Source organism: Catharus ustulatus, chromosome Z (genome assembly GCF_009819885.2).
Source record: "Catharus ustulatus isolate bCatUst1 chromosome Z, bCatUst1.pri.v2, whole genome shotgun sequence".
Taxonomy (NCBI): Eukaryota; Metazoa; Chordata; class Aves; order Passeriformes; family Turdidae; genus Catharus; species Catharus ustulatus.
In genome coordinates, this window is record NC_046262.2 from 66,173,801 (window position 1) to 66,200,400 (window position 26,600).

The following is a 26,600-nucleotide window of genomic DNA, read 5'->3' on the forward strand; positions in this document are numbered from 1 at the left end:
AAGTGGCCAGGGATCTCCAGTTACCACGAGCTCATTCCTGCGTGTGCTTGCTCAGGTTGCCTCTGAAGACATGCAGATGGCATGAGCAGGATAGGTTCAGTCACTACGCTGCATGCAAAGTACCACTGCCTCCCTCTAAAGTGCAAATGGAAGCTGCACAGAGGCCAAATCAAAGTTGCCTCTGGCAGCAAGCAAGGACAGCTTTTCCCCGGCAATGGGCAGCCCTAAACGAGCTGCCTGGAAAGCAGCAGAGTTCACACCAGCTACAGGGCAAAGCTGTGTGCTTCTGCTCTGGAAGTCCTGGGCAAAAGGAAGTAAGTGATCAGTGGAGAAAGCCTAAAATATCCAGAACATCCAGAGGCTTTAGCTTCACTCTGGAAGTCCAGACTGTTGGATCAGAACCAAAAGCTTCAGGACTTCCTGGGCTGACTCCATAGGAATACAGGGTTGTCCTTAGTGGTTGTGTCCAAGGCTCTCCCCAGCACCTAGCACCCAGTGTCAGGAATAACTGCTAGTACCAACAACTCCTATTTGAATGTCTGAAGTCTTAGATCTCCCAGGTGAGCCTGGGACAAAGAGTTCAGCAGCAGCCTTTGCAGTTAGGGAAATAATTTGGGCGCTTGGGAATGGCAGGCATGGTTTGCTGCCAGAAGTACTCTTCTAGCCATTTCTGCTTTCTTGTCTTTTTCTGATGTATTATATTCCCATGAAAGACTTCTAGAAGGAACATTTTGGGAAGAAGAGAGCTGTAGAATTTATGTAACTGGAAATGTTGACAAAGTTATCTAGGAACCATGTACATTAAAATGTTTCATTGCATAGGAGAGTTGATCCAATATCAAATACCAAGACTGATATTTGATATTTGATCAACTGATCAACATATCAATTCCCAAGATTTTAATATGAATATGAAGGCTAAACTGCATTTTTTGCACTTTTTTGTCCTCTCCCCTGTGTAGGTAATGCATAATGACTTCCTACTCTTGAAAGGATCACCTTAATTTGATGATGCTGGTATGAGAAAAGCTAATTGAGTACCTGCTCCATGCCAGTTGTCAAAACATGTGCCTATGGAGATGCGTGTGTAAAGTCCAAGTGTTTCCCTAATTAATGTTACGTGCTTATTCTCCTAACATGTGTTAGAGGCAGAAAGACTTCAATGAGACAAAGCAGTGGTACAATCAAATCATCAGATTTATTAGCTTTCTGGGCAGCTTTTCCCATTATGTAAAAGCTGTGTTTGTATTAGTATAGCAGTCAGACCCACCAGCGTGAGGATTACAGTTGGTTTTTACATAATGGATTATCCAAGATTAAGTGTTTTATTCAGGCACAAGAGCAAAAATAACCAATTAGTGACTTTGCAGATTCCTTATTTAAAGGGAGCTGGAGAGCAATTGACACAAAACTCTCCTGCTACCTGCAGCCCAAAGACTGAAGCAGAGTAGTCTCAAGAATCTCCAATATCTCTACTCAGCAGGTAGGTTCTCTTTTCAGCAGAGGTGGATCAGACTGGCATCTCTTGCAGCTTGCATGGCAGCAGCTAGGAACAGCCTAGTGTAGCTGCATGGGTGTTTGGGCTCTGGGTCGATAGCTCAGCTTGAATGCATAAGGTAACTGTTTTATCTTGGCATCAGGACAGGTATTCAGTGACAAATACTCTGCGAGAATGCATCATGAAGGTTCTCTCTTCCCAATGTCTCAGAAACAAATGTACTGGGATAGGGATGAGCTGGGATTCCCAAGGAGAAAAACAGCCATGGGCACCTAGTGGTTGTGCTGCAATTACAGATCAAGCCACTAGAAAATTAGTTTTATTTGTCATGTTTGTTGATGGAATGGTCAGAGGCAGCAAATACCAAGGTGTATTATGCCATTAGAGCAGGCACCTTAGGAAAGGCCTGTTTTGGTGAGGAGACCTGGTGATAAAGAACACGGCTTTGCTGGCTTGAAAGCGAGGTGGACACTCACTGTGAAATAACTAGAAACAACATCTTTACAATGTACAGTGCTTTACTGGAGCTCCTCAGAACACTTATCTTCCTGTGAAAACAAAATTCAAAACATTTCAAAATTTTACCAATTCTTTCTGACCTTAACCATAGTCTGGCTTGATTTATAATACGATGACTACTGGCAAGCAAAAATACTCTTCCAAAGTAATTGCCATTGATGCTCAGTTTTGGCTGAATTTAGGCACCATAATGACTCAGTATCAGTGGAATAGCTGGTTGTCTATTAGTATGGAAAGAAACTAGTTTTAAAATGATGGAAATGCATCTGTAGCACTAGCTTCCTCCACCTACTGCATGAAATAAACCCCCATGTTTGCTTTTGTTTTGCAGAATGAAATACGCACAGTATGTTTTCCTGGCCTCGGTCTTCTACACTGTTGAATATAGCCTAGCTCAGACCTGTGCAGTGGAGTCTTTCTCTGTGAAAGACAATTTTGATCCAAAAAGGGTAATTACAGTTACTTCAATAGTACATGTGAAGAAGCTTCACATATAAACTGTTTTTCCACGTTATGAGTTTGTTCATCTAAAGGGGTTCTTCACCAAAAAGTTAACTTCTTTCATATTCTGTCTTGCCGAAGCTGTTCCTGTAGTTTTCTTTTCTCTGTACTGTTTAACCTTCTGAACACTGTAGTAAAACTGGCCTTGAAAGCCAGGAATGTTACTAGAGCTCATATTCTGTTAGCTCGGTACAACTTTGAGCTCTGAGTTCTTTGAAAGGAACAGTTTAGATCCACATCAGAGAGGAAGCTCAAGCACAAGCCCTAGGGTACTTGCATCCACCACTAGTCATTCTGGGAGTCATAGCAAACAGAAATCCTACCTAGTCTTGTATGCTGAACACTGACTCCTGTTCAAACACATCCTTTGTGCTTCTGAGGACAAAATGAGGGCTAGCCAGCTGTTGGAAAGGTTGAGATGTCAGTACCTACTTCAACTAATGGTCAGCAAACACCACAATTCCAGGGGTAGCCGGGATGTGGTGAGCACTTTCTCTATACAAGATTGTCTTTGCTGGAAACAAATCATGTCTAGGGAGTGCTTTGAGAATATCCCAGTTTTAGAAAGTTGAAGTCTTCACTTGGGTTCCTGTATTTGGAAATTACAGCCTTGGAGGCTTAAGCAGATAACTTCTCTGACAGATGTCATTAGCTTCACTGGAAAATCAAATTTCACATAGCTAGCTCCTGCTCTTCTCAGCATTTCTGATAATTTTAGTCTCAGCATAACTGATAATGTTAAGTTTTAAGGGTCTTCCTCTTTGTTAAGTCACCTGTTAAATCTTGTTTTCATTTCACTAGATACTTCTTATACATTTTCAGGGGTCCATTTTTTGCATGGACATATTCCTTCCCTTAATCTCATTCCATTTCTTTCTGTTGTTACTCACCCCAGTACCCCCTCTCCTTGTTTTGAGTAAGTAGTCATCACCTTCTGCTTCGCTGAGTAGACCCTTTCCCCCATCAGAGATCAACTCTGGCCCATGGCAGCAACAAAGATCATCTCCAGACAGCTTGCTTTGTACCTGTAATTTGATATTGTTGAATTTGGTATGGTATTCAATGGAAGAGAAGGGGCTTGAACGGGAACAGGGATGAACCACTCTGACTGTCAGAAGTTGTCTTAGGATGGGAGATGCTTTTGGTGTGAGGTCACTGTGACAGGAATGTCTCACTTGACAAGGACTATACATACACAGCAGTGCAGAGCTGCTAGACCCACTCCTTCTGACACAGAGGCAAGGGTTCATCAGGCAGCACTGCAAGATCATGTGCTACATTCCCACCCAAACTCAGACTGGCATTTATCAGGCAGAGGGGACTTAGAAAGACACTTTGATCACAAAATTGGTTTTGTGCTAATCTTGCCACGGTGACTAGTCCAGATACTAATGCACTTTCATAATGACAGTATGCAGGGAAATGGTATGCCCTGGCCAAGAAGGATCCAGAAGGCCTTTTCCTTCAGGACAACATCTCTGCTGAATACACTGTGGAGGAAGATGGCACAATGACGGCATCCTCCAAAGGCCGAGTGAAGCTTTTTGGGTGAGCTCTCTTGACTTCCAGCTCTAGCTGCTGCCATGAGGCACTGGATGAGGGGACATGGATGATGATCGACCCTGAGCACACAACATTTCCTCATCAAAAAGGGAACTTTAGCCAAAGTGTTAGATTAGAAACTAGATGTTAGGCACTTTTGGGTCCTGAGTGTTTCCACAACCTGGCTCAGGTTTGGGTTCATCACAAAGCTACTGCATAAAGTCAATTATTTAGTCAAATCTTGATTGATGGAATGGTTAGATAAATTAATTGCAATTAAGTAAAGGAACTAATGAAGGCTGTGGAGCTGCAAGGGCAGGACAATGTTCATTTCACTGAGAGGTTCACGGGAAGGAGAGGAGCATTACTTTCACAGACGTCACAACACAGTGTTGGAACAGATTTGGGAGGAAAACCTGTGGTTAACTCTTAGGTGTAATTGCAATGCCTGAACGGACAGATGGCAGAAAGCTTAAGAGTTTTGGTCATGATTACTACAAGGAATTACAGCATGTAAAGAGATTAAATTGCTTTCTGAGTGCAGAAGAGAAAATCTGTGGCTTCCAATACGCCAACACTAGCAGGTGCCTAAGAACCTTGTACATCTTAACGGTGCAGCACTGCAAGATATTTTGGAAATGGGCAAATGAGGTTTTGCAAGCATGCCATACTGGGCAAGGGGGGAGTTGCCTGAAAGGACTCTTCAGGAAACAAGTGGGGTCTCAAGGCTGCTGCAAATTTTATTTCTGCAAAGGCAGGATAAGGGGAAGCACAGCCAGAGCAAGGAAGGAAATTAAGACCCTCCCACCGTTTCACAAATCCAGGTAATGCTTGACAAACAGAGGTGAAATGTGGATGGCATCAAAGCAAACAGATACCAGACACAGAAGGGGCACTGGAACACATGGGCACCCTCAGAGTTCTCAAAGGCTGTGTGACAGCTTTTCACTAGCTTGGCAGAGGGGCTGTAACTATTAGTGTGCTTATAACATCCATTCCTGTGCCCATGCTGCTGGGAAGGCATAGACAGGGGAGAGCCAACTCCCTGCCTCTTCTGGGGGCACAGCTACTGACCCCAAAAGAGCCCAAATGCAGGTGAGCTCACCCTGCAGACTGCTCGCAGGGAGCCAAGAAACAACATTAATTATTGTGTTTGGTGGCTGCCTGCTTGTACAGAAATGAGTAAAAAGCTTACTGAACTGAAGCGTAGCCATACAGCAGAGTTGGGGACCAGACAGCAGCAGCAATCACTGGCAGTGTTTGGGGGAGTGTCACAGACTTGAATTGCTTAACGGCAATGACTTTGCACTTAGAAAGGCCATGCCCATGCCTGATGCAGTTGTGCCCAAGTCCTGAGAAGCTCATCCCATCTGAAGCTCTCACGATGCCAGATTTTACCGTGAATGTTTGGATCTTTTTGCAGTTTCTGGGTGATCTGTGCTGACATGGCTGCTCAGTACACAGTACCTGACCCAACCACTCCAGCAAAAATGTATATGACCTACCAGGGACTGGCCAGCTACCTCTCCAGTGGTGGTGAGTTAAATTCTCCAGATCCCTGATGCTAGTCAATAGCTTAGAGCTGCCCAGATGTGTGTTTCCACATATAAGCAGGAAAACCAGTCCAGCTCAGATTGCTCCAAGTGAAGACAAAATATCCTTGGCAGGGGGGGATGGGTTATCCAAGCAGTGCATTTTATCTCCACAGAAAGGGAAGCATCCAGAGACTCCCAAGAGATGCCTCTAATACACTATTAACAAGGAAGCTTAGAGGCATTGGGCCACACACAATGGGTTTGCACAGCCAAGTGTGGGATTGAACCTACGGAAGCCATACTTCCTGGGGCCCACTGTGGGCATTACAAAAGTGCTGAGGTCAGTCATCCTTGTATTCCTCATAGCTAAACAGAGGAGACGTGTGGACCCACAGCTGCACCCCAGCAACAAGACACATTTCCCCTTAGATAGACACAGCTGGAAGAAATGAGCTTCAAAGAAATGGAGCTGTTAAGTCTACCTTTCAGAAACTGCTCATGCTGAACCTCAGTTACATGCCCGTCAAAGCCCATTCTTTGTGCCCAAGCCTCTCACAGGTGCAGTTCTCCAGCTGTGGAAGTTGGGGAGGACTTCTAACATGTAAAAAAGAAGTACATTCCCTTAGTAGTGGCAGGTAAGCCACATCAAAAAGAACTTAGTTGAGCAAGGCTGTAAAACAGGAGGCATGCTGTACTGAGGCTTCCTGTTTAGGAAATGTAATCTGTATTGTATGTCTTTCCTTCCACCATGCTTGAGCAAGCAACACAGAGATATTTTGTCATTGAAAATCCTAGCCTAAGAAACAAAAGGTGAAAATGCACTAAGCATCATGGAGGAAATAATGGTCTCAAGATGCGTTGTGCTTGTCTTAGTTCTTCCCCCCATGGTGTGGAGATAAGCTGGATGTGTGACATGGCTATAGATCCTTTGGGAAACTATCCCTGCCATGTGAAGTGTGCCATCTCCTTGCTGAAGAATCCACCTCTGCTCTGTTGTGCCCACTGTGACAAACCCGTGTGTTCTGATGTTTCAGGGGACAACTACTGGGTGATTGACACTGACTATGATAACTATGCCATCACCTACGCCTGCCGCAGCCTGAAGGAGGATGGCTCCTGTGATGATGGCTACTCCCTGATCTTCTCACGCAACCCCCGTGGCCTCCCCCCAGCCATCCAGCGCATTGTGCGCCAGAAGCAGGAAGAAATCTGCATGTCTGGCCAGTTCCAGCCTGTGCTTCAGTCAGGTACTTGGGGCTAATTAGCAAAATTGCTGAGTTGCACAGTAGGTGATTCCATCTGCTGTTAATGTGACAGAACCACAGCAAATTCAGTTGTTCTTTTTTAGTAACCCTTTCCTCATGTTAGATCTAATAGGAAAAGAGCTACAAAGGGAAATCAATGCAAGGACAAGAGCCTGCTACAGGCTGGCTCTGCAGCCTTAAGTTTTCTACTTATAGGAATCCCATATATTGAAACTGGTATGCTACCAGAAGAAGATCAGCCTTGTGCAACAAGCCAGTTTTCCTGCACTTGGAAATGCTTGTCCTGGTCATTTGCACACTAGCACCTTACCTTGGATCTGTGCAATGTCCTCCAGGAAAAGATGAGAAGGTGCCTCCAGGAAGGACCACTCTTGCACTCCATAGTTCCATCATGATTTGTGTCCTGTGTGGTCTTAGTAGCGGGGGTGAGCGGGTCTGAGCAGCATTTCTGACTGCAGCTGCTGACAGTGGGAGTCAGCAGTTGCACCACATACATGCAAACAGACCATCTCTAAAGCCCATTTTGAGAGCATTTTTCTGGAGGTACAGGAATTGACCTTCTAGTTTAAATGCTATCAATGAAATAGGCAGATACATTTTTACAGCTATGAAGGAGGCTGAAATTCTTTGTTGGCACCCTTCACAACCTCAAAGCCTTTCGTCGAAGTTGACCCTTTACTAAGCCGTGTAGTACACCTGTTCTGCACTGTGGGACAAGGAATGGCAGCTAAAACCTCCTGAACAGCATGTTGCTGTGTCAGCCAGTCCTCAACTAAGGAGAAGGTACTGGCATCACCCAAGGCCATGGGCATGACATGGGCATCCCTGCTCCATACCCCTGTGAATTGCACCCTGTAGCAGAGAGAAGGCAGCTGGTTGGCAGGATCATGGCTGGGTGCCCAGGAAAGCCAAAAGCCCATGGCTAGCTGGGAAAGGTGCCTGCATCTGTGCCAACAGACACAGAGAAATGCAAACAGCAACTTTTGCACCCTGCATCCTAGTCTTGTACTGTGATTTAGAAGTACCCTAGGAAGGTTGCAGGTTTAACTTCATGGGAGACTTAAACGCTGTTAAAGTACTTTGCAAATTTACTTACACAGACTAAAGTTTACTCTGCTTTCTTTTCAGGGGCCTGCTAAAAGTACGCTTCTGATCCTATCCTTAAGCACAGAAACCAGACCTCTTGGTCTTGAAGTTGCCACTCAACTAATAATATTTTAAAAAAATCATAGTATGGAATAGTGTGTTTTTTCTGAAAAACACATGAAAATATTGGGGGATCTTTAAACAGTGTGCAATATAATAGTGATATTTGAATTTTCAAGGGAATACCTAATGTGGCATTTGTCAATAAATGTTTTTGAAAAAAAGGCACCTCTGGAACTGGTTTTTATTTCCTGATGTCCTGTCCTTGGGGAGCAGAAGGATTGAGGATGCTCACTGAGGAGTGGTAAGACAGCAGCCAAGGGTGCTCTCAGTGCAGGAGGGGCAGTGTCACTCCTCAGAACTGAAATGGGGGGCAGGGCAAGAATGGTGAGAAGGGCACATCCCCTGACAGCGCTGACTGTGAGCATGGTGATAGGGTAAGTCTGGGATTCACCTATAAAGTCCAGCCAGCAAGTGAGGGCAACAAGGCACATCAGTGAGATGGCTCCAGCCAAAAACAGAACTCAAGAGTGTGTCTGAGGCAGAGCTACCTGTAGCAAAGTTCCCAGGGGCCAATCACAAATACAATAAAAGAGATGCTACTTTCAATAAAACTAGACATTACTTTAAATGAGCAGGTGTTTGCATTTCTAATGGCATTACCAGTAATTTGCTCCCCTCTGCCTTCATAATCCAGATTTCAGTATCCAAAAGATATAGAACTGAAAGACATTAAACAGACTGGGTTTATGGGAAAGAATTTCATATAGAGAGAAAACCAAAGGAGGAGTATCTAGAAATCTCCTTGCAGAAAAAGGATAACCTGAGTCAGCATTATTGACAAGTGTTTCCCACTGCTTTTAGAAAAATCACATTCACTTTGTGTTTCCTAGTAATAAAAATAGCAGTCTAGAACATGACAGCATCCTGCTGAACTCTGCAGTTTGTCAACTACACAAATTTTTACAAGTTATAATTACCAAGCACAGAGGTAAGACCAAGCTGAACAGCCCCTACTCCAGGGGCTTCCAAAAGGTGTGTGGAACAAGGCTGATGTTGACTGAAGACCTTCAGAGCACCACACTGTTAAACAGCTTCTGCAAGATGCTTGCACAACCAGAAACAGTATAGAAACCAAAGATACACTCTCCAGCACCAGAGACATTATCCCAGGGATTCAGCGAAGTCTCTCAAACTTTTCCCAGGATTTCCTGGCAATACTAAGGCTCTCAACCTGCTTGAACAAAGGTGTCCTTGCTCTTCAGGGAAAGCTACCCTGACAGGGAACAAGATTGTGAGCTACCACCTGAAGCTAAGGACAAGAAATGGAGCACTGGCACGCAATGTTAACAAAACCCCACAATGACAGAGAACTACTGAGTGTTGAAAAAATATCAGCCTTTTCTGCTGGACTAAGTGCAAGGTCAGTGCATTGATTGAATGTTCTCCACTTCCACCCCTCTCCCAGCAGGAAATGTTGGGGTGGAATCTGTGACCTTAGGACTTGTATAACAACTGATTAGACAACGCTAATCAGTTATTTCAGTAGCTTCAGCTACTCCTTAGCTGAAGGAGTGTGGCCTTTGGCCAAAACTGTCAGACCGATGCTACCAGTCTTAGAGAAGTGAGATTTTTAATGTCTATGGTTATACTAATTGTATGACTAGAGCAGACGAGAGCAGATGTAGCAAGAAGAGACAATCAATATGCAGGACTCAGTACATCCTTACTGTGCTTGGTATGGTGTAGTCTGTCCAGACAAGATAGACAGTGAAATTCCTCCTCAGCCACCTGAGACAAAACCTGCAGGATCATATAAATATAGTGGTGATTGTGGTTGAAGACCCCATAGAGTTCACCTGCCTCAGGAATTGTACTTGGGGTACATTTCCATCAGAACTACAAGCAAGTCCTCATTGTATGATGTGGGAAGTTAATAAATAGATGAGAGTTACATCATATCCATCTGTCTCCAATGACTGCAGGAAATGTGAAAGACAAGGCAGGACAGGGCAGGCAGTCATGAGTGTATTCTGATGAGATTTACACTTCCCTTGAAATTCTGTTGAGTTCAACATGAAACATCTCATGTAAATCTACAGGTAGACATCTTCTGTCTGCTGTTCGAGCTGGCTGATGAAAAGCAGTCTATTATTCCTGGGTTTTTAGTATGTGTATAGGTCCCAAGTCATAATCTCTGTCCTAAGCAAACTTTCCACTAACAAGACAAAATAAAAAAATTGTTTATGCATTAAAAGGACTGTTGTTTTGTCCTCAGAAGGTCTTTAGTGCTGGCAGAAAACTGTAACTGTGCAACAGCAGGAGGGACCCTGCAAGGATATTGTCCTTCACACACCAGTGAATCTCTCCAGCAAGGACACTGCAAGTCCTGAGATCAGACACAATACCACCTTGAGTTTGACCAGTTTTCCATGGGTTGTGGTAACTGAGGTAATCTATGCATTCAGATTTCTACTTTGGAACTTCCACCAGTCAAGTCACCTTTCATCCCTTGTGCTTGTATTCATTGCAAGCAGCTGTGTGGTACTTGGTGGCTGGCTGGAGTTAAAACATGGCAGACCTCGAGAACAGTCTTTACCTTCCAAGATTAAATTGACATAAGAGGTGCAAGCAGTTTTTAGAACACAATGATCAGATCCTGTTTTTACAGAGTTTATGTGAAAGATTAAAAACCAGTTTTATTTGCTCTCACAAAAGATGGCAACAAATGTAGCATATACACAATTAGACAATGTAAAATACTCAGCTGAAAGGTTCTTTCAGTTGCAAAATGGTTATATAGTCTCACAAGCTTTTGTTTGAAGCACAGGCAAATAATCCCCTTTGCAGTTGCAGTTACATATTCTTATTTGGATTAATGAACAGCAAAAGACATACATGAGTGCTCTGCAGCCTTGCTTTGGTTATGATACTACAGAACTACTAAGCACCTGCTATTCACATCTGGTGCTATGGATACTTGGCACTTCTGAAAACTCAACTGATCACTACATGTAACAGAGAAGATTAGTTAAACATGCAATTTAGGAAACACTATCAGTCGGCAACAGATGGTTACAGAAATCTTAAGTTTCAAGTACTAAATAGCGTTTTTCTGTAGATGTTAAATGATATAAAAAGAAAACGCCATTTCAAAACTCTTATAATTTGTCAGAAATAAACTCATACCTGGAAATACCAACTTCTCTTCTCTCTGTAATTGTTAATACCTGCTTATTTCTTATAGGAATGAGTTTATCATAGCAGCAAAGAAGATTTTCAGAAGAAATCTTCTATTTTTCATGGTTTGCACATCTATAAATTTTCATCCCTGCATAAAAAAATCAGTACTATTCACTACAGCTATGTTTCTTCTTATTTTTCTTTTATTTTTGTTTTTTCCCTTTTTTTTGTTGTTTTTTTTAATACACCTGTAACTAGTACATAGTCCTTGGTTTGATAAAGACTGCTATATTCTGATTGCCAGGGTGGGAAAATTTTAAAACAAAAGGGCTACTCAGGTAGGACATTCTAACACACTTGGCTGTCCACTCAAGCTCCTACATCTTCCCCTGCTTCAGACACACTAAAATCTCTCAAGACCTATGCTTAGTATTTGTTTAAATGGTTTTATTTGTGGTTCTACCTCATACTAGCAAAACAATGTCTTAACTGCCAGATTTTACTTAACTGTGTAGAGTAATTACATGATTATAAGCCACATGTCTGGGTGTTGGAAGCTTTTCATTCTTTGTCCATACATGTCTGGGGTTACAATACAGGATGTGATAAAAGGTATCTATTCTATCACCATCTGTTGAGGGTGGGGCCAGTGATCCTTATCCCAACGGCAGATATTCTGCTAATGGGCCATCCACTGAAACCAGGTGGGGCATTGTTCTTTATCTTTTCACAACCCATCCTTCCTCCAGCCAGTCATTTTCTGCTAATGGCCCATTGAGTCTGTGACTGTGTGACTGATAAAATTACTCTGGGTCTTCACTCAGGGGCAATTATCACAAGTTTAAAATGTATTTTTACTATCTCCATCCAAATAGAATGTCTCAGTAACTTTTCTTAAATTGAGAGGATTTCCAATTCAGTAGAACCCATGGCCCTTTCCTATTCTGCATGCATGGACAAGGAATTAAGAGCACTAAGATTTGACAAGTGCCCTTATTAAAATGTAAATGAGGCAAGAAATATTTGATCTGAATAAATCTTTTAAGGTTAATTTTCAGTACAAGCACATGAACAAGTAACCAGCAAGTAAGGAGACACAAGGCCACATCTCATATGCACTGACTTTTTGCATATGTTTCTTTTCTGCGCTGCAAAAGATGAGGGTATTTGAGGTAGTTCAGCTCCCTCCTACTGTGCAAACTTGGGCACTTCTTTTTTCAGAGACCTGAATGTTTCATCAAATATGCAGTTTTTGTTGTTATGTTGGTGAGGTGGCTGATGTCAGCAAAGAGAGCAGTAGGGGATTTGTTTGTGTGACAGAGTCATACTTCTTATGGAAAACACTAGCTGTTTTCACTGGCATTATCCTTCTCTCTGCAAACCTGTTAAATGCACAGCTCAAACTGTGCCAGTTGTGAAAAGGGAAAAACAAAGCAGCACCCCTGCAATTTCAGGGAACTTAGCTGTTTACATAAAGTGTTTGGCAGGTGCAAGCACAGCCAGTGGTGATCTGTAGCCCATCATCTAGGGCTATCACACGCTTGTGCACATGCTTTTCAAAGCACAGGAGCTCTAACTGTTCTTTGTTAACTTCCTAAATGTCCTAAGTAGCAGCCCTGCTGCATTCAAGAGTGAGCTGTCCTGTCATATGAGAAAAAGGCTCTAATTAGTGTTTCAGCTTTCTCCTGGCATTGTAGAGCTACTTACAGTCTGTGAGGAGAGGTGTTAGCTGTAAGGGCTAGGTGACAGAAATGGAGAGAAAGGGCGACTTACAGGGTTAGAGCCTCCACCACAAAGAGGCAGCAGCTGATGGCCAAAGTGCAAACAGGTGACTTGGGCAAAAATAAAAAAGAGAAAAGGCAGGGAAGTCTGGAGGCTAGGGCTTTATATGCCCTCTCCCCTCCCAGAATGAGTTGATATCCCTTCCTCTGCCTATGGGAAATAGCTCCGACATCCGTGTAATGGTCACAAATGCTGAGAAAGCTGGGTGGAAACCCCTCTGTGAGAGAATGAAAAACCTCATACCTAAAGACATGGCAAGTGTTCTGAAATAGCCTACTGTGACTAACCAGCAGGGAGTAAGAGATCCTTTACCTCACGCTCTGAATGTGTCTGGTTGCTGTGCACTTTTCCATCAAACCATTAAATCAAGACAGCCTGGCAGCTAAGGCAGCCAGTTCACTTGTAGACAGATCCTCCATGTGCCCTTGCTACCATCCTCACTCACACAGTGAAGGAATGGTTCTGTTCCTGCTACAGTTTGTGATCTCTATAAATCTTAGCTTGCCCTGGCTGTTAGCTCAGTGAAAAAAGGGGAATAAGAAATATTTATTCCCATAATTCCTAGTTACCAGGCTGAATCCCTGTCCTACCGCAGCCTTTTACCAGTTGGGTTGGCAGTTGTGGTTGTTTGATAATGCTGTCTTTTGTGCTGTGAAGAGTTAACAGGGGCAGTTGCTTCTAACTTGTGTTCCTAACTTCATCAGGTTGTTTCCATACGCCCTCCTCAGCCTGGGAGGAGTCTATTTTTCTGGGGAGTTGTCATTTGCAAGGAACATACACCACTCTGACACCAAGCCAGGCACCACTCTTCAGCGTCACTTGAAAGCTTCAACGTACCCCACGGGAAGAGAGGACAGGCCTGCCTTGCCCCAGTAGTCAACGGCACGCACTCGGTAAAAGCCGGAGACTGAGCTTCCTGCAAATGAAAAGGTTAGAAACGGTCACTGTGAAACGCTGACACCTGTGGTACTGGGAGGATGCGAAGAGACCACTACTCCTGTACAATTTAGGTTTGTAGAACGGGCTGGGGAAATCAGTTCTGCACCCTATGTGTCTGTGCCTGTCTGATTAAAAATTATAACAAATTCCTCATGGCCAAGTACTGGCTTTTTAGTCCTGTTTCACCAAGGATATCCTCTCTACTTACTAGAATTTAAAAGTACAGCTACAGGACTGCTTTCCCAGCAGTTCCTTTGTAAGAAGGCTGTGACATCTGCAACAAACAATTAGTAATTTCCTTTTTTTCCAGCTTATTTTTCTGCCTGAATTTTGCCTTTGGAACAGGTTATGTGGGGACAGGTTCAACAAAGAAGCAGAACAAGAAGCATGCAGGCTGACTGAAAACCTTCTGCTCTACTCAGGAAGCAGCACCACTTACTTTAAAGGTATGTGAGCTGATCTTCTGTGGTTCTGCTGCTTTTTATCCTTGATCCAGTTCAAAGAACAGAACTTTCCCTAGCAGAATCTTTGAATACACAGGCAATATAAATTTGGGGCTATTTTATCTACTTAATTGATTTTTATGTGTGTTTTAGCGTTTTTATTCTTGAAAAAAAAAAGCTAGAAATAAAGGGTGAGGAGGAAGCTCCTAGCAATAAGGAATGTTGAGACATAATATTTTTTTAAGAAGTCCTTTTTGTTGCTGTTGATTTTGAATCAGACTATTAAAACTGGTATATAATATTATAATATAATAATGAATAATAATTTCGGAGATTTGTAATAGCCATGATTTACAGTCTTTGTTTGCCTTTGTAGTCCTTACATTGCAGTAATAGCGTTGAACTTTTATTATGCGACCACTGCTGATGTTAAGACTTTCTCAGGGTAAGATAAGTCCTTGTTTCTGGTAAAAAAATTTCTAAGCTGCTTTTTCATAGTATCACTATAAGGCAAGGTTTGTCTGTATTTCAGCTCTCATCAGTGCTTACTATCAATATCTGATGGATGGTCATGTTGCAGACTAGACTGCATTCACTTAAAAAACAAAAAAAGTCCTGAAACAATCAAACAAAAGACAGACAACCACCATCCTCCACCTGCAGATAAACAAAAAAAATACCCAAATAAAACACCACTATCTTCCTTCACTTGGATGTTTCATCTGAGTAACCTTCTATTGCAAGGTCTGGTAATGGTTTTTTGTGAAGGCTTTTTGTTATCATTTCTGTGTATTTCTACACCAGCTACAAAAATACTCCTTAACTCCTCAGGGACTTTGCCAGGCCTGCAGCTCAGTGATTGGCCTTTGTGACAACGAATTACCCATGGCATACTACAGTAATTTCACGATTATAAGCCACACGGTCTTGACTAAAATTTTGCTCCCAACCCGGAAATGCATCTTACACTGAGGAGTGGCCAATATATGAAAAAAGTTCTGAAATTTCCCAACCCAGAAGTGCGAGCCAGGGTACCGAGCCGAGCACCTGCCAGTAAAACCCGGGATTGCGCGATTGTTACAAATTGGTTACTCTGTTGCGCAGTGGGTGGAGGCGGGCTCCGTGCTGCCACCTGCGTGGTGGGGGGGAGGCAGGGGCTCCATGCCTCCCCTTCCCGCTGCCGCCGTGGGTGAAGGCGGGCTCCGTGCCTCCTTCCCACTGGCACTGTGGGGCAGCGCCGGGCCAGGGCAAGTGATCCCGTGATTCCTTTACTAATTCACTACTTTGTTGCACTAGTCAAACACTGTTTGCCATTGAGAATAAGGCTCTTACTGAGAATATGATCCTAAAGGAAGGGATGAGTTCTTATTTGTGAGGGACTGTATGTTACTAGCAAGGTACCTAGCTTCAGTAGTTACTAAACAATGGTTCACACACTCAAGAGTGACAGATTACCTCATGTGAGTATTCTTGACATACCTGGACTGTAGACCCAGAGAGTGAATATTGTGTCTTTGGCATTAATCCGATGGTATGCTTTTCCATCCAATGAGAATTCCACTTCAAATGTTTTTATACACCTAGAAAAGAGAAACAGAGAGGTTTGTAAATGCAACTGATAATGTGTGAGCTATCAGATACTAGTCTCAGTGTTATTTCAACAAGAAGGACAAAAATAAGAAATGTTGAAAGTTGATTTATTCCTACCAAATGTAGGATGGCATGAATTGCCACCATGTAGAGGCAATTTAGTGATTGTTCTTAGGAAGAACCAGGACTCCAACATCCCCCAGAAAAACATCTAGACTGACTTGCTGTTTTTGGGTACATGCAGCACTACAAAATGTCATGCATCTTTCACTCAGACATCAGCGTTATCAAGAATGAAGAATCTAGAGAGACTGGCTTGAAAAGGAGCTAAGTCACTGCTTCCTGAGGCAATCTGGCTGCACGCTGGATCATCTTTCAGAGCTCACCTAGAGAGGATTTCCAGTCAAGTCCAGCTTGCTGAAGCAAGCAACTGGAGGTTTCCTCTTCCAGTTCACATCCCTTACAGAGATGTGAAAGATCCCACTTAGACATCTGCTGATAACACAACTTTTACCATGAATCTTCCTGTCTGCTATGCTGAACAGAATTCCCTCAGAAATGCCACTGAAGGCTGGCGAGCAACAGGCAGGTTCCTTTGATCAGGCAGCAAATTAGGCAGGGTCGCTCTTCACAGTTTGTGCACATGGGTCCTACAGTTAATTTCATCAGATAAATGCATTGTATCATCTAACAAGGAGCAACAATTCATTAATTTGTGAACTTGTTTTACTCTGTAAGGGCTCTGTAATTAGGGAATAGTACATTGGTAACACATTTGTATCCATTTTATTTTAAAGCTACTTACTTTGACTTTACACAGTCATCATCCCACAGCACAATGACCTGCCCCTTTGTGAGAGGGATCAAACGAACACCAGTCACCTGTCCAAAGACACAAGCCCATGTAAGAAAACTGTCCAAGCTAATCAGCCAGGCCAAAATTCTGTGTTCATCTTTCCTTACTAATTATTTGCTTTGGTTTTTTTCCATTCAGATTACAGTAATTTCACAACTATAAGGCGCACCCTTTTGACTAAAATTTTCCCTTGAACCCGGAAGTGCGCCTTAAAGTCCGGTGCGCCTTATCTGATGTACAAAGTTGCGAAATTTGCCAAACCGGAAGCGTGAGCTGTGAGCTGTGGGGGAAGCCGGAAGTGCCATGGCAGCCAGCTGGAGGCGGGCCCAGGGGCCCATGGCTCCGCCCCTGCCAGGTGAAGGCGGGCTAGGGGGCCCGCAGCACCGCCCCTCCCGGGTCCAGGCAGTCCTGGGGGCTAATGGCTGCCGGGTTGAGGTGGGGCCTCGTCCAGAAACCATGTGGGGGGAGCTGGGGGCGGAGCCCCGCTGCCAAAAAAAAGTGCGCCTTATAGTCCGGTGCGCCTTATCTGATCTACAAAGTTGCGAATTTTGCCGACTCCCCAGGGGTGCGCCTTATAGTCCAGTGCACCTTATGGTCGTGAAATTACTGTAAATGCAAAAACAAAATTCTTGGCTCTGTAACTTTTTGCAGCCTATGTCTCCCACTCATCAACCTTGCAGAGGACCTTCAGAGGCTCTGGGTACCACTATTAACATGGGTAAGACTGAATGCGCAGATACAGATGTCTAATATGGCAGCCATGATTCCACTTTAGCTTTAGCTGTCAATTATCACCTGGAGAGATGCTGTCAATCCTTGTAGCATACTATGTGATTTTTAAAGGGATACTGCCCTTTTCAGTACTGCATTACTAATTTCCCATGATGGGAACTTCCATTCACTTCAGTGATGGCTCCTATCACTTGCTATGTAGTACTTTATCTTGAGTTATATCTTTGAGAGCCTTCTCATCAAATGAGGGAAGAATTGTTTATTTACTAATGCTTACATGGTACTTTTAACAAAAAATTAACTCAAATGGTCTTCTAAGATTTCAGGCAGGAAGAACTTTCAGTTTTAATGTGTCTGATGGTAGAATACAACACATACTTGATCAGGAGCTGATCTGGGTCTTGCACAGATGTGGATAAGAAAGACTGAGGGAATGGGAAAGTCTTGCTTCAGTGTCAGGATGCCGGCTTCAGGAAATGGGAATGGGCCTGTTACCAGAGGGTCCTGCGGAGCCAAAGAGTAGTGTTGTGAAAAATCATTCATTACAGCACCTAAAGCACTGCTAAACCAGTGTAAAGTGCCTGTGAGTAATTTAGAGTTCTAAACTTTAGGACTCTAAATTTTCAAGAGGGTTGATATTGCTAATGCTTACAGACTCACTGGGAGTCTTTATACTCACCTGTTTTCCAGCTCTTCAGGAAACAGAGGGTTTGTCCATTTCACAAATTGGGTTGGCCACAAATGCCCTAAAGCACAATCTTAGGTCACTTCTGTAACCTCCCATGGATGCCTTTCAGGCTAGAGGTCATTACAAACCATGGCCCCATCTCTTCTCTGCAGAAGAAGAGATGCTCTGCTCTTGTGCAGAGCAAGCTACTGCGAGCTATGACAGCTATACAGCTGGTCTCTGGGTATACCAGATAGCCAAGAGCACCTAAAACCTTGCTGCTTCCCTTTTCAAGGAAGAGCTGATGTCTCCTACAATATAAAACAAGCCTTAGAAATAGTCAGTTATGGTGACTGGAAAGAGAAGACACAGTACTGTATAGCAAAGTCAGAAAGTAAGTACTATCTATGGGCTCTGAAGAGAAAAAAGATGACTTCCTTTTTCTAACCTCGGAGTCTGAATGCACAGGGGAAACTATGGAGGTGGAAGCTGAAGTGAGGCTGCTCACATATGCTCACATACAGTAAGTAATCTCCACATGGCTTTCATCCATAGGGAGAAGGGGAATTCTCAGACAAGACTTACTCCTTAATTACCTCTACGGTGCATTCAGCACTAGTAAGGATGAGGGAAAACTGTTGGCCTCCCTGTGAGCCCCTCACAGTTTTCTGAACTTGCACTGGGTAGTTTTCACCTCAGGGAGGTGTTTGTTTTCTATTAGTAAGGAGGTTCATTTCAACTCTCTAATGCAGCAATTTCGCCATTATGTAATACACAAAGGGCCATGTGATTTACTTGGGGAGATGGAACAGAAAGAATCTCAAAGCTCATTGAAGATTCAGAGAGAAGACAGAACTTACCCACGAGTAACTGTGCCTCCTTATTTTATGGGTAGGCCCAGAGGAAAGAGGCTGTGTAAGTAGTGTACGAGCTACACTTTTCTGCAGGACTGCAAGTGAATTTTTGTGTGTATAAGAAAAGTGAATGACTGTGGGCTAAGGAAATTTTGACTACGGGCCTGATTTCTTGTCTTTTTCACAAGTACTTTACCCATACAACAATTCAAACTAACACGTAATCATACCTCAGCATCCCTTATTTGCTGGAACTGCTCTGGAGAAGGAAAGTCAGGGCTTCCTAGGTTTTTCCACTTCAGATAGGGATTGGTTTGGTTGTTATCCATGTAATATGTCACATACACCAGTTCTATAGGAACATAAAAGAAAGTAAACTTGGATTCAAAGATTAACAAGAATAAATATAACAGCTGTGTAAATCTACCTTTTCAAATGTGATTTCAACACTTTGGAGCCTGACTTCTACTGGAAAGTCCCATGGCTAGTACTCTCATGAGGCTCAACAATTTACATTTGCCAAGTTTGCATTTCAAACTATTACTTCCACAACAGAACTAAAATCCCCTTTTAGCAGAGGTGCTGCATGCATTTGTTGGGTAACTGCATCAGCTGTGCAATTGTGTGTTCACGTTGGCTGTCTTGGAGTCATCTCATTAAGGGAATTGTTGCCTGGCAATATCCAGCCTAGTACACTGAGATCAATAGCTTTCCAAAAAGATAGCACTTGGCAATCGCCATTAAAGGCAGGGTCAATGTATGCATTAGGAATAAACCTTTCAAAGAAGAACACCATTATACCTCAGAAACTGTAGGAGTGCATAAAAGATGAGAGAGGAAGTCAGGAAATTTAATTCACTCTTGCAATGAAAGGCAACTCAGTACAAGTTTTCCAGTTGATATTCTGTCTTAAGGATCACTTAACATGAGGTGTCTACATCATATTTGTTTACCTTTAAGTTTGGGGAAGTGGGTGGCATTCATTGTGACAGTGCTGGTGTTGGATGAAGTCCTGTTATCCTCACTTGAATACATCAGTACTGTAGCTTGCCAGCTGTCTGAGGGCTGTGCTTCAATTGGGGTGTGCACAGCTGCGAGCACGCCAACTGTGCCATTTTGAGCGCTTTCATCTCCACTGATCTTCACCTCTGCAAAAATCTGCTCTTCTCCTTTAAAAAACATGACAAGTGTAAGCATCACGGTTAGTCAGTCCTGTGTCAGAACCTGCAGGGTCAAAGCATGCAAATAGATTGAGCTCTGCCTTATTTTACCATTTACAGCCTTCAGTCAGGCTTATTTTACAACAGCAGAGTACGTACATATGACAGCAGTTCTTACGCTTAGCAGTTCAGCTAGCAACATGCAAACAGGTGACAGTGAATGAGGCTCTCCCTGTAAAATGCTGCATGAGTCTTTCAGCTGCAGGGATTTCTTACAGACAGCTGCAGCACAATGGGATGTACCCCTTGCATCACAAGAGGGAAGTACCAGTCAACAAAAAAAAGAGTGGTTGGCACACAGAGAGTATAAACAAAGCAGTAAGTTAAATCAAATGGATAACAGACTCTCAGGAATGTTTTCTGAGCTATCAATCTCTCTGAGGAAATGAAATTTCATTTTCTTAACACAGATAGTAAACAGTGAGTAGGAGAACTCATGCTTTTATGAATACTGAGAGGGCTGGAACAATCTTTCTTAGGCTGGAAGGTCAAAAGAAAGGTAGGAAGGGTTATTGATGTGCTCTTTAATCAGTGGTTACTATACCTAGCAGTGCCAGCAAGCCCATGGCAGTCAGCACTGGTTTCCGCACCATCTGGACATGAGGTGGATTTGTATTGTTCATCTGAAAACGTGCTGTCAGAGTCCGCTGGGTGAAGTAATGGGGGTAGTAGCTCAAGAAGGCATTGTCATTACTCAGCAGCGAGTAGTTGATGGTATTGTTGGCTTTGGAAATGAGCAGATTTTGGTGTTGGATGATTACCTGCAAAGTCATAGGAGAAAATTAACCTTCATCTTGGAGAAAAAACATGCAGTCCCTGTATTTTTATTAAATCTTCACAGCCTTCTGTAAAGAACTGTCACTCTGCCTTTTAGCAAAGACTGAAGAAAATAAGTGTCCATTGTAAGTCTTGGAAAAACTGTTCGTCATACTTTAACCACTGTAAAATCTGAAGTACCTGCACAGTTTTGCCAGTAGTGAGTCTCTGAAATAATTATTGCTAGTACTCTTCATAAATAATGAACATATTTCCTTGTCTACTGCACTACAAATTATGCTCCTCTGTGTTGAATACTTAATCAGTAATCAGGATTTACTATCTGAATTAAATCTAAATGGCTCTCCAAATCTGGAGTTACTTTGTACCCACTACATCAGAGTCTGTGAGCTGATCCTGGATTCTGTTTCTCAATTAGTCATTTTTCCCTTTTGGCGCTAACTAGGATTGAATTTCCTTGGTGTTTCACTGGTTGCGGTGCTGGTCTCCTGCAAAACATCAAAGTTCCTAAGTTCTCTGTTTATTACATTGTGCCTGAATTAAGCAGAACTTCAGAAGGCTGACAACTGAACAGTCTCACAGTTGTGTCCCTGAGGAAACACAGTGCTTCAGCTCCTATACAACCAAGAGTTAATTCTCTACTGGATGTGTCTTTCTTTCTCCCTTCATATCACTACATCATTATAAACACTGTTATTTTGTCTTGCAAACTCTCTGTGATGCAATCAATGACTTGTTGCCTTAGAGAAAACTGCTTGTATATGCAGTCTCAGGGAACTGGGAGCCTTTGTCTCCTCAGGAGTAACTGATAAGATGCATCTTTTTTCTGGGTACATACATGCTCCTGTGTTTAGCAATTCTTCCTTTGCATAAGATCACTTGGATTCTATGTGGTGTTTAAAGTAGGGGCTCACAAAGCACCAGGCCTGCAGTGGAAATTATTGCTATGCAGGGGAAGAGCTGATTTTGTTCTGGAGCCAGGGTGCAATTACTGCAGAGGCGGGAATGTTGAGCATTCTCTTCTCCTTCTGCTTTTCTGGTCAACATCAGTAATTACTAGCAGTAATTAATAAGATCATATGTACAGCCAGTATCCCAAACCAAAGAATGGACTAAGTTGAAAGCTCACGGAACATCTTTATTATACCTGGTATCTTTTGATAAGATATACTTAGGAAGGAGCTGGGAAATAATTCTCACATACGTGAGAACTGCCAGCAGTATTGACACCAAAGCGGTAGTATTACACACAGAGGGCATGTGTGGGAGTAATCTCATCAGATGGGGGGCTGTATACATTCTCCAACTCAGTTCTCTAGCACTTCTCTGACAATTCTCAGTTTGGTTCTGGGTTGGATTTTTTTTTTTTAAGGGAAGATGAAGAAAACTAATACAAATTAAATTAAGCTACTAAAACCAGACTATTCAGGAAAACCCCCACTGTATCAGCAAGGAGATCTCCTTTTTTTGTGATCTATTAGTCTGAGTAGCGGCTTAAAAATTCACTGTTACTTTTTCAACTGCATTAACACATCAGGGGACAGTACTGTGCCAAAACTACCAATAAACTGTTACCTTTACAACCATAGCTGCATAGGTCACATCAGCTCGCCAGAGTTGTGGAACTGACCATCCAACCATTGGATCTGCTTCATCATTATATACGGCAACAGAAGAAAAATTTGGAAAGAGCTTCTGAATTTGCTCAACTGCTTCTATTTCTTGTTGCAAGATGTAGAGAGAATTTCCACCTCCCTGCAACAATATTTCATATCTGCTTAATGGTAGTGAGAAAACAGTGGTAAACATACAAACATAACCTAGAGTCATAAACATAAAACCTATTCTAAAAGCATATTCCTTGGTCACCAAGCTGCTGTGGACCAACAAAATTAGTATTTTTACCTCATGTACTATAGCATGTGCTATTTGCATAAGCTCCTCCTAGAATATAAAACGGCAAAGAAGTAGAATTGTTTCCCTTTGGGAATTAGACAAAGACAAATTTACTTTGAGTTGAAGTCTTGTAACTGAACATTTCAAAGTTTTTCAAAGAATAGGTAGCCTTGCTTCCTGCTATAGGCTGGACATTCATCATCATCATCATCATCATCATCATCTTTGTAAATCAGAATAAAACGTAACTTTGATTGTACTGATTGAAAAAATGGCTTTAAACTGAAATCTTGGACTAACCTTCTTATGGAGAGAGATGTAATCCAGCCTTACACCAGTCTCCCCCGTGAAGAAGTTTGTCCCATTGTAGCAATGACACAGAAGACTCCAGCACATGGGTGACTTGGGTAAAGGGTGGAAGGAATCCCCAGGCCCTCCAAATTTTAGAAAAGGACTAGCCGCTCTTAATCCTTCTGAACAAGCATCGTAATAGTTGAGAAACCCTGAAGTCCAAGCAGATTAATATATCAAAGATGATAAAACAAAAACTGGATCTAAAATTACAAGGAGATGTTATAACAGTATTATCTGATTTATTGGCAAGATCTCACAAACTGGGATCATCCTTTCCTATGCACTGACAACACAAGAAAACATCAAAACCTCAGTTGCCTTCATAAGGCTCTTCTAAAGGTCTTGTACGAGCATGTTCCCAAAGCATGCAACTTCAATGAGGAGTGTTTCTCTTACTCCACCCTTCGCCCCCTTACTGCTGCTAACTACCTTATATTCAATTAATGAACTGCATCTTCTTAGTGTAACTCCTGTTTTGTTTTTTTCTGTGCCGCTACCCCTGATACCCAAGTAGGGAATAAATAAATAACATGACCTTAGCATAATGTATTTACTGTACCTGTCACATTCCTTATCACTCCTGTCCACCTCTCTTCTTTGTCATTGTCACCCCTCTGCTCACCTCACACACTTCTCTCACTTCACCACACTCACAAGTGCTCCAAAATATGCTCACCTTTTACTGTCATCGTCACATTGTCAAAGTCGTGGTGGTCTGGCTCATTCCATGTCTCAAAATTCCATTTAGCAACATGCTCCAATCCATACCTATCTGTAGGAGAGGCCTTGTTTATAAATGAACTGCATATCCAGACAATACTATCAATAAGTGACTTATACAGACAATACTGTTAGTTTGGGCTTCAGGTGAGGCTCAGCACCTAGAACTACCACTACATCATTTCCCTCATAATTTTGAATAATGAGGGAAATGTTATTTGCGAGTTTTAAAATTATCTCTCATTTCTGACGAAATGTAGCAACATTTGAAAAGATGGAAGGTGAGAGGGAGCTGACTTACAGCTTTGTGATTAGGGCACTCACCTACCCTTAATTCAAGTTGAGCCTTTTGTCTTGTTAGAAATATTTGAAGCTGACATATGAGAAGGATTCAGGTTATCATGCTCCAGTGAAAGCTGGTAGTTTACAACCACAATGATATAACAAGGTTAAAAGTCAGTCCTTTAAGGCAAGCCAAATGTGCTACCCAGAACACTCTACTCATTCTGGATATTGGCTACAGATCACTAAAAAGAGGGACTGTTATCCCATGGTCTGTTCTGGCATGTTTGTTCTCTGATTTTGTGTTGAAATCCAGGGTCTGGAAATTGATCATAATACACAAAACTTTTTGAAGTAGCTAGAAGGGATTACAACAGAACAAATAACAAGTAAGGTTTTTTTTTAAACTTACCTATGTATCTCCTGGCCAGAACAGTAATTAAGTTTCTCCACTGTACTACATGTTCTTTATCTTCAAAATCTAAAAAATATCCTGATGGATTCCCCATCAATTCAAATCCTAAAAAAGACAGAAGAAATTGATTTCCTTTTTTGGTGAATGTTATCTCATTTTTATTGATGAAGGGGTTATCACATCATCTGAAACAAACTTGTTAATGAAGAAGCATCATTAAATGGGTTGTCTTTCCTGTCTCCACATGTTCTCACCAGAAATATTTCAGAATTGAGGTTGTATACTTGTTACTCATCAGTGACCATAGTAGTCAGAGCTAGTAATTGTCAACATAAATGCTGGGCTCAGAGAAAACTTAAAACAGTGGATGTTCGCATAAATTTATGGGAAGTTATACCTGGGGTATCTGCTTCTCTGGCCCTTTTAGGTATACGTCAGTGGCTACAATCTTCTCTTCAAGAAATCTCATTTACAAGTTCAACCACTTGCAACTGCCCTCAAAGGCAACGTAAAACCATTTGTGTTGTCTTACTTGCTATAATACCATTTTGCCCACACTGTTTTTCATGGACATGATGTAAAGGCAATAAGTAAATACTGAATTTTATCGAAACCAGCTTTGCAAAAGCCCTCCAAGAATAATCTAATGATTGTACAATATGGACCAACAGACATACTAAACTGTGGAGGCAGGGAGCTGTCCTTACCTGGAATCAGCTTATTTTCCCACAGGCGATCCATAAAGTTATCCAAGGCAGTAAAATTGTAGTTAACTTTGCCATTCACCACGCTGAAGAACAAAGGTAATAAAAATTACTAGTGTAAATATTATAGCAAAGATAGGACTTGATTAGATAATGAGTCAGATGGCTTCCTTCTCAAAATTTACAGGAGATTTGGGTTTGTGGAATTGTACACAAACTTCCTTCCTATAAAGTAACAGGTGTTCACCGTAAGCAAGTCGTGTGTCTTGACCAATTCATGCCCTTTTCCTACTTTAGCAGCATATAGAAGCAGTGTAATGGGTCTGTTTGCTGAATTCTGATTTTTCACAGAATAATAAGATTTCTAACTCTCTACTGAAGTATAATTTACACAGATTTTCTTTTTTTGCTTAAGCTGCTTTTTTAGTTTCCATAGGATTACCCACTACCAGGACAGCTCTTTTCACACTGCCCCATATGCAGTCTTTCTTAATGTAGCCCTAATCTGCAGTATATAATACAGATTACTTAGTAGCACTCCTTATGGATTTAGGTCCAGATGAAAAATAAGCTGGCATCTTTCAAATAACGCGGAATTTATGCGCACAATGTCTATATTTTTACCTCATCGTAAGCATTTGTTCGATATTTTTCCTGTACTCCCAGGATCTCAGGCTGCAAATCTTTCATTTTTGAATAAATCCACTCAAAGACTTAGCACCCTATGATGCATTCCTTTGTGTCAGGGAATCTTGCAGGAACACAGGTACCAAAGTGTGGACATGGATGGGAACACTGGAATTCTCTTGCCCAGGGGATGAAAAGTGGCATTTGCAATTTATATGTGATACACTAGAAGATTCGCTTTAAATTCCTGAAAGGCTTTCCTCGCCTGGTATCCAGCAGAAACAAATACAAGGTACTGTGTGGGTCAATTTCCCACAACTTCTGAACTTTTAGTCTGATTTAACTGAAATCTGAAAGGGATGGAGAATTTTTGCCAGTATGAAGTGCCAAATAGGAATTAACAACAAACTTCTGTTGAGAACATTCTGTTAGGATGACTTACTGCTGTTTGGTCCAAGAAACTGCTTTGGCCTGGTGGCCAAATTTTGGCCTCAGTACAACCTGAGCGAAAGGATTTTTAAGTACCTTCAACGTAAGTCCAGCTCCGGTCACA

General features: G+C 42.2%; 3 protein-coding genes across 13 annotated transcripts in view; 2 read left to right on the top strand and 1 right to left on the bottom strand.

The window, feature by feature from the left end:
• Positions 1-899: 899 nt before the first annotated feature.
• On the top strand, positions 900-11,503 carry LOC117010493 (purpurin). Of its 3 annotated transcripts, XM_033084998.1 has the most exons (6): positions 900-1,483; positions 2,349-2,466; positions 3,930-4,066; positions 5,484-5,596; positions 6,630-6,842; positions 7,989-11,503. In XM_033084998.1, exons 2-6 carry the CDS (start codon positions 2,350-2,352, stop codon positions 7,997-7,999), a joined length of 591 nt encoding a protein of 196 aa, XP_032940889.1. In that variant the 5' UTR covers positions 900-1,483; position 2,349; the 3' UTR covers positions 8,000-11,503. The 3 variants fall into 3 exon arrangements, with proteins under 3 accessions (XP_032940889.1, XP_032940887.1, XP_032940888.1); XM_033084996.1 differs by lacking the exon at positions 7,989-11,503 and having other exon boundaries at positions 6,630-7,068; XM_033084997.1 differs by lacking the exon at positions 7,989-11,503 and having other exon boundaries at positions 900-2,466; positions 6,630-7,068.
• An 838-nt stretch (positions 11,504-12,341) lies between these two features.
• Positions 12,342-26,600, bottom strand: part of IDUA (alpha-L-iduronidase) — a 44,423-nt gene continuing 30,164 nt past the window's right edge. For both annotated transcript variants that reach the window (XM_033084719.1, XM_033084720.2), the window contains 12 exons: positions 25,424-25,506; positions 24,714-24,821; positions 23,976-24,071; positions 23,246-23,448; positions 22,625-22,804; positions 20,817-21,033; positions 20,006-20,221; positions 19,283-19,404; positions 17,910-18,035; positions 16,749-16,825; positions 15,833-15,933; positions 12,342-13,887 (listed from right to left, as the gene is read on the bottom strand). In XM_033084719.1, the coding sequence (XP_032940610.1) occupies positions 13,787-13,887; positions 15,833-15,933; positions 16,749-16,825; positions 17,910-18,035; positions 19,283-19,404; positions 20,006-20,221; positions 20,817-21,033; positions 22,625-22,804; positions 23,246-23,448; positions 23,976-24,071; positions 24,714-24,821; positions 25,424-25,506 (1,630 nt within the window). In that variant the 3' untranslated portion in view covers positions 12,342-13,786. The remainder of the gene's footprint in view (positions 13,888-15,832; positions 15,934-16,748; positions 16,826-17,909; positions 18,036-19,282; positions 19,405-20,005; positions 20,222-20,816; positions 21,034-22,624; positions 22,805-23,245; positions 23,449-23,975; positions 24,072-24,713; positions 24,822-25,423; positions 25,507-26,600) is intronic.
• Positions 13,812-26,600, top strand: part of SLC26A1 (solute carrier family 26 member 1) — a 37,326-nt gene continuing 24,537 nt past the window's right edge. For 7 of the 8 annotated variants that reach the window (XM_033084712.1, XM_033084713.1, XM_033084716.1 and 4 more), the window contains exons 1-2: positions 13,812-13,901; positions 14,256-14,356. The gene's annotated coding sequence lies outside the window, so the exon portion shown is untranslated. Of the gene's footprint in view, positions 13,982-14,255; positions 14,357-26,600 lie in introns of all 8 variants that reach the window. The other variant, XM_042780145.1, reaches the window with a different exon arrangement.

Excerpts from the sequence above, each read along its gene's own strand:
- LOC117010493 (XM_033084997.1), top strand. The coding sequence starts at position 2,350 with ATGAAATACGCACAGTATGTTTTCCTGGCCTCGGTCTTCTACACTGTT. Across the intron at positions 4,067-5,483 it reads GGCCGAGTGAAGCTTTTTGG|TTTCTGGGTGATCTGTGCTG; the intron begins GTGAGCTCTCTT and ends ATCTTTTTGCAG. Across the intron at positions 5,597-6,629 it reads CAGCTACCTCTCCAGTGGTG|GGGACAACTACTGGGTGATT; the intron begins GTGAGTTAAATT and ends CTGATGTTTCAG.